At 38.9% G+C, this 7709-nt stretch overlaps 1 protein-coding gene across 1 annotated transcript; it reads right to left on the reverse strand.

Annotated features, from left to right (window-relative positions):
- Nucleotides 1-1229: 1229 nt before the first annotated feature.
- LOC104516598 (mitogen-activated protein kinase kinase kinase 7-like) lies at nucleotides 1230-4792 on the reverse strand (the record flags this gene model as incomplete). Its single annotated transcript, XM_010160980.1, has 4 exons — nucleotides 1230-1368; nucleotides 2034-2079; nucleotides 2976-3041; nucleotides 4682-4792. Coding segments are annotated over 4 exons (362 nt in total), but the record flags the coding sequence as incomplete, so codon positions are not given.
- Between the last annotated feature and the right edge of the window lie 2917 nt (nucleotides 4793-7709).

The raw sequence follows: 7709 nt of genomic DNA on the forward strand, positions 1-7709 counted from the left end.
CTTCCAACCCAAAGCATTCTACGATCTTAAAGTAATCCAACATATATTGTGAATTATTAATACTTCTACATGCTAGATTTTAAATAAATATATTTAGCTACAGTAAGCCACTAAGCATATATTGATAAAATTAGCATTTCAGATGCCAGAGGATGAAAAACAAGTGCTGTAACAATTTTACCAGAAGAATGATCGAGGCTCCCATTAATGTCAGGCAACGCAGCTATTTATTTAAATGAAAGCACTCGAAGTCGCATGTTAACAGCTCTCTAAGTCAAAACTGGGGGTAAAAGAAAGAATTCAAGATTTCAAATGTGGCTTCACATTATAATTTTATCTGGTAGTAACTGCAAGCTACCACCAAAAGGGGGCGATCTTGCTGATCACCAAACCTGTTTCCACCTTACCTGTGAGGCCAAATCTGAAACTGTAAAATGAGTCAGTTCAGACCAACAAACTGACTGGGCAGAAAACTATTAAATTTTCTTTCAGTGGGAAGTGGTGGGGGATTGTTCAGCCTGGAGAAGAGAAGGCTCCGAGGAGACCTCATTGCAGCCTTCCAGTACCTGAAGGGGCTACCAGGAAGCTGGGGGGGAACTTTTTACAAGGGTCTGTAGTGACAGGACAAGGGGGAATGGGTACAAATTGAAAGTGGGGAGGGTTAGATTAGATATCAGGAAGAAATTCTTCCCAGAGAGGGTGGTGAGGCACTGGAACAGGTTGCCCAGAGAAGCTGTGGATGCCCCATCCCTGGAAGTGCTCAAGGCCAGGCTGGACGAGGCTTTGAGCAACCTGGTCTAGTGGAAGGTGTCCCTGCCCATGGCAGGGGGGTTGGAACTAGATGGTCTTTAAGGTCCCTTCCAACCCAAACCATTCTAGGATTCTATGATTCTATGATTCTGGCAGGGGCAGTGCAACAGGAGAGGGTAGAGTAGGATGGCCATGTGGGGAAAGAGCTCTAATATCTCAAATTAAATATGATGTTAAAACCAAGCAACCAAACACCGCCACCACCCCCCACAGGAAATGAACAGTACAGTTAATTTCCTGTACCACACACCATCATTCTGGAACTGAAATTTCAAATGCACAGCTTTCATTTAGAATATGGTACGTCCAATGAAGTTAGGATCAATTAAAGGTATTTCTTTCAAATGCAGTGAAATGATTATAAATTATCTTAAATTCCAATTGTAAGAAAATATGAAATATGAGCCATAAAAACCTACTTTGGGGGTTTCAAGTCTCTGTGAATTAGAGCTTTTGGTTTCATGCTGTGGAGATATGCCACTCCTTGGGAACACTGTAAACACCAACTCATGGCATGTGCAGCAGTATAATGAGGCAGAGGTTCAGCACCATGCAGCACTGCAAAACAAAGGCACAAACTAAAAAGAACTTTATTGTATATTACAACAGATACAATGGAGTTAACGACATACCAGTTAGAAAGCTCTATGGAATCTAGGTAATTACCAAAGCCTCATCACTGCCACTGAAAATATCCTTCTACAGACTTAAAATAATGGAAATGTCAAAATATTTTTCCTTTTTAGTATGTTTTTCATAACTTTTGATGTTAAAATATGGAATGTGTTGCTTGTTCTCAGCTATCTCTGGTAAAGTCTGTGTCAAACAAATGCTCAGGGAATTTACAAGTTACGGAAGAATCTTTTCAGATGTTACACTGGAAAACCTTAAATGATTTGCACAAAATACAACCAACTGATATCAAGAAACAAACCAGTGGACTGAAAAGTGTTTTTTAAAAGCACACTCCTTTCTCCTTAAAATTATTTTAAGGATTTCAAAGACCCACAGAATGGTTGGGGCTAGAAGGGACCTCTGGAGGTCCACCAAGCAGGGTCAAGCAGGCCACCTAGAGCCGGCTGCTCAGGACTGTGTCCAGGTGGCTTCTGAGAATCTCCAAGGATGGAGACATATGTATGAAACAACTTTGTATTTTAGATCATGTTCCCCCCTCACACTAGTACTTCAGCTCCAGGAAGCCACTATGTTGAAATTATACTCACCATTGTATAGAGAACCTCCTTCAGCATATTCCATAACAAGACACACCTTTGGGGTGGAGAAGGGGACAAAAAATAGGGAAAACAGCTTTTGTAAACTGAAAGGAAAATTCTATGAGAGGAACTGCAAAGTCTCCGTACCTGAGCTTATGGAAAATTTATCTATAAGGTAAAGAGTCAGCTTGAATGGTACATATTTACATATAAAAAACAACTATCAGTTTTATATTTAGTTCCTACTGTAAGTTAAGAAAGAGGAGAATGACCTCCCCACCACCTCCAATTCCTGAAAAGCAAAAGCTGTCTTCAAACTGCAATTAATTTGCCTTTACTTTTTATTTTAGTAGCTTACAAAAAATTTTAAATACCATGTCAAAAGAGTATCGCTAGTACTAAGAAAAAAAGAGATGCAGCATTATTTTAACCAAATAAATACCCCATAGTAGAATTAGCTAAGGATACATCTGCCCTCTCACAGTACTCGTTTTTCTGCTTTGAGAATTTGAGAGACTGCCTGCAGCTGTGGCAGAAAGAAAGCAAATCCTGAAAACTGCATGTATGAGAATAGGAACTGACTTACAAGCTATGAATCACGTGTTGCTAATGTATTTTCTTTTCGTATTGCTGATTTGCGGTTAATAGGACTGTAGATATGAATCACGCTACATATGCAAGACACTGGATGCCACTCTGACAAACTGAAGTATAATAGGTGTTCAGAAATAGCTCTGGGGTTTTCTTGAAAGAATTTATTTCTTACAGTGGTGCAAAGAATCCAAAAACCTGAAAATATCAGCCAGCCTACATATCTCTGTATTTCCTTATTATGGCTAAACCATAAAAGTATATATAAGATAAACACATTTGTATATAAAAATATACATTTTGATGCTTGCATATGTTAAGCTAGTCACCTCTTGTCATACTGTCAAAGCTGTAACTTACTGGGTTTAGACAGGCTCCATATAATTTGACAATATTGGGGTGGTTTACTCGCGACAGTTGCCGAAGCTGCAAAACAAGTCACACTTTTCAAACCATGGCAAAAAAAAGGCTAATGGTTTATTTTCACATCTATAATTCGTACATCACAACAGCAATTACAGTTTTATATGTCTGCACAACCTATATGGTGATTTTAGGAATTACAAGACTGATGTCCCTGTTTGCATCTGAATTTATGTAATTAGGTTTGTGTCTAACTGGAACTGTATTTAAAAGAAATATAAAGAAAGTATTTTTTTCATGATATAGTAAAATCACTCAAGTCATAAGCACTGTGCAACTAAGACCTCTATAGGCTTGGTGGTCTTCCTGGAGCCTCCAATTTTAGAATCCCCATTATCTAACTACCTAAACAATCGGAGTCATATTGGCTTTATTAACAACATATTAAATTACTGGCCTTAACAAAAAAGGTAAAAAACAAACCCACAATCCTATAAAATAAACAACCAATTTAATATTAGTGTGTCGTAGTTCCAAGAACCTACTGCTGCTTGTACTAACTGACCATCAGACCATTTTGCACTGATTTGTTTTTTTTTTTTTTTTACCAGTAAGTAGGAGAACAGAAGGGAAAGGCATTTTCTTCCTTTACACAGACTTCTGGGGCAGCTTATGCTATTATTCAACTAGGGAGCTAATATTTTTTTCTGTCCACTTCATAAATTATAAAAAAACCTAGAAAGGAGTATTACAACTGATGCTTTCATAGTCTAGGGTTTCCTGAATCCCAGTAATTACTGACGTATTTCTGGAACTATCTTCTCAAATCTCTTTTGAACACAAGAAGGCTAAAAGACTGATCAGTTCTACTCAGTATCAAATTAGACTCAGGTTAATAATATAAAAAAAACTTTCAATGGCAATGAATGATATATAAATATTTACACAGAGAAGCCTATTACAAATATGCTTCCCTTAACTCTTCAGTGTTTTACATTTTTAGTTCCAAAATCTAAGAGATTTTTTTAAAACGTATTTTGTATGTTACATGATGACGCATTTGTGTCTCCTGAACATCCTAGGTTCTTACTGACTAAATAAATACTTAGCAGCATGTCACAATATATTTAATTTAAATTAAATGGCTAACTTTTGATTCTAGAAAATGTTATGTATCTTGGGAAGTTTATCAGTATATCTGAACTACTCAAGATCCTTCTGAAGAAGCAGACATTGAATGGAGTGATTGCCCTTAAATGAGTTATACATATTAATATGTAAGAAAAAAACCCCTAATTGATTAGAACTGCATAGAAAAGACTAAGTTTCAAGTGTGGACCTGATTGAAGACCGTATGCTGTAGTCCCTGGAAGTAATCATCAGTTCCAGGATTCTGGTGGGTATTCCAGCTACACCCTGACTCCATGCTGGGACAGAATCCAGGAGCTGGAGTTTCCCCAACCTGGATACCCTCCTCTCTATCCCCCTTGCCTTCCAGTTTTTATGGGAAGCAAACTAAAGGAGCTGCAGTGTGCTCTGACAGGTGTCCTGTTTTGCACGACAGGGGGTCCAGGCCTGTACTGGGTACCACAGGCTGCACTGACCTTGTAATACAGACACAGCTTTTAGTACACTAAATCCACTCATTAATTAAGAAAACAAACTCTGCCAAACCCCATGTTTTTTCAGCAAACTTACTGTACCTCTACAATGAAGGCTTTTCTTTCAGATTCACTTTCTATTTGTTTAATGGCTACATCTTTAGCTCGCCATTTTGCCTTGCAGACCACACCAAAGGCTCCTCTTCCAACAACCTAGAACAAGATAACACAAAACACAAGCAGAAAAGAAATTTAACTTAGAATCCTGAAGACACAGAATTGAGTTTTGCACCAGCAAGTTAATATTATGCCATCAAAGTGCAACTGGTGCTTAGCTAAGCCACCTCCAGAGATCATTTACACAAGAACTGGAAACCACACATACAAAACATTTTATTATTAACATGCAGTAACACTATTTCAGAAAAACGTGATCTTAATTATTTCAAACAAGATTTGCTCAGAAGAAAATTAGGGGAATGACGGCAAATTTATGTTTATAGGTTTGACCAGTGAAGTTATATCTGTTGTATTCGTTTATGCTTGCTAGTAATAGGAATTCAAACTTCTGAAATTTGAATGCATACGCAAGCAATGGCACAGGACGATCATAGAATCATAGAATCACTGGGTTGGAAAAGACCTTAGAGATCATCCAGTCCAACCGTATCTGTCCGCCACTAAACCATATCTCTCAGCACCTCATCCACCCGTCTCTTAAACACATCCAGGGATGGTGACTCCACCACCTCCCTGGGCAGCCTGACGATGCTGAAGTCCGGACGACATGTTCAGTGTCCTCAAAGTTATCCTGCCATTTTCTCACAGAGTTCTCCTAAGAGTCCTCCAAATAAAGCACCGTGTCTGTATCAACCATACTTTCTTGGTTTTTGTTCATGTCTGCTTTCTAGTGTATTTGGAATTAACATTGCCTAAAACTATACAAAACCAGGCAAGAGTCATAACTCTTCCCTGTAACTGCACAGAAGCAGTAGTAGCAGCTTCTGCATACTGTATTCTTCAAGAATCCTTTCACATTTGCTGTGAAGAGGCTCTAACACCACCATTATTTGAGGTAGTTCTTTGAAACCAAGCACAAAAATGGAAGCAGGATAGAGAGGTGTCCTTTTTCTAAGGTCACTACCAGTTACTGGTGAGTTATGAACTACAGTAAATGGAAATTTCATTTTATTGCATTCTTCAGGGGAAAAAAATAGCAACATAGAGAAATAACAACAGAACGTGCATATGCAATGCAAAGTTGAAACTAGAGGGTCACCAAAACAGACTCTAGCTGCTACAGGAAAGCACAGACAAGCAAGTTGCGACATATGCCCAAAAAGAAAGGTGGAGAGGAGGAGGACATGGAAGGCACACAAAGGCACAGAAGCAACTAAGGGATAGGAGCTCCTCCAGCTCCAGAAAACGGAAGGCAGGGCAACAAGCATGGGGAGGGAAGAAATGGAGAAGGGGCTAGGTGGGCTGGTCTCGGATTCTGCATTTGGCCCGTTGGTTTTAACAGCATCCTGTTCTTAGTCCTTGATTTCAATCAATATCATATGCATGATGAGGAGCAAAGCAGACGCTTCTAATGTAATAAACGCTTTTTTGGGAGGTGAATGAGAAAAGAAAGGAAAGGAAGAAGAGTAGGAAGACAGTGGAGTGGAAGCATTTACAAATGTCACTATCATAGCAGTTCATTATGGCAGAATTTAGTTTTACTACCTTAAATGGGTAAGGCAAACAACATGAGTATTATTTTGGATGAAAAAACACACTTTCCAAAATTACAAAGCTCTTCACTAGAAAGTCATAGTTAGTTATTACTTCATCCAATAGAAAAGGGAAAAGATTCTTGGGGGTGGGGAAAAGGTTTTGAAAACTCTCTTTTCAAAATTAAAAGAGAGATGCAACATCATTAAAGGAGCCACAAAATGTTGAAACATAATACTGTATCCACATTATAAAAACCAGTACACCAATTCGTACAGGTTCACTAATGAATTCACTCCCTAACAGTTTCTTAAGAAAAGTGTGATTTGTAGGAGATCAGCGAATAACCACACATTCCCAGTGCTCAAACAATACAAACTTCCTGCTGCCTGAATGCTTATCCTCTGAGGAAATAACACTTAATTTTATCTCTCGTTTTGAGATGCCTTCCAATATAGTAATAATCCAGAACATAAATTAAGAGTGTTGATCCAGAGAAAGCAACTTGGTAGCCAGGACTACAGCAACACCAGACTGTACTTGTCAAGGCTCCTTGTCAAAGTAAACTATCACGTATGTAAACCACGCTTGGGTTAGGTTCTCACCACATGCTTTCTTCGTAAATAAATAAATGAATAGTGAAGCTGATTTCCCCTGAGAATGGGGTAGATAAGGCTGCAGGTGCACAGCTCAAGACCTGCTAAACTTTCATGCTGAATATGAGAAAGTCTGCAATCAAAAGCCCAATTTGAAGAGGGGAAAAATATAAATTAAAAATATAATCAAGATTTTGCAATGAGAAAGATTAGAAAACGGGAAATATGCTTAATGTTTTTCTAAGGTTACATATGGATGTAAGATATGGCTGGCCAGGAATGGTGATCAATAGCTTTTTCCTCTTCTGGTTTCCTTAATACAGTCAAAGAAGCATTTTTCTCTTTTACATTACAGCAGGCACTTAGCCCACCAGGATCTCCTGGCTTCTCACGCTCCAAACAGCGGTTCACAGACTGAGTCTACCACAAGATAGCCACAGCAGATCCACAGAACATGCCCCATTCTGCCCCGCGTAAAAAGGGACTGGTGATTGTAGCCTCCTCCCTGAGACACGGTACAGGGCCTTGACTCTTCATATTACACACACTGACTATTTTCTTGCAGTCCACAACTGAGATTGGAAGCACCAAGTCACACGAATGATGGTGAAACAGCCTACGAAAATAGTACAGTACATGTAAACAAATTTGAGACAGTGAGTCACCAGAAGACCCAGAAGTCCTCAATAGTCTTTCTTGGTATTTCTTCTTCTGTCTCAGAACCCGTTTTGAATAAAATTGCTCAATTTCTTGGGGTTTGCAGGCCACTCACCTTCTTGCACTGGCACAAGAGAGTTGTCCATTACAAGCCCTCTATCCAA

The sequence above is a fragment of the Eurypyga helias genome, unplaced genomic scaffold (assembly GCF_000690775.1).
Source record: "Eurypyga helias isolate BGI_N326 unplaced genomic scaffold, ASM69077v1 scaffold49801, whole genome shotgun sequence".
NCBI lineage: Eukaryota > Metazoa > Chordata > Aves > Eurypygiformes > Eurypygidae > Eurypyga > Eurypyga helias.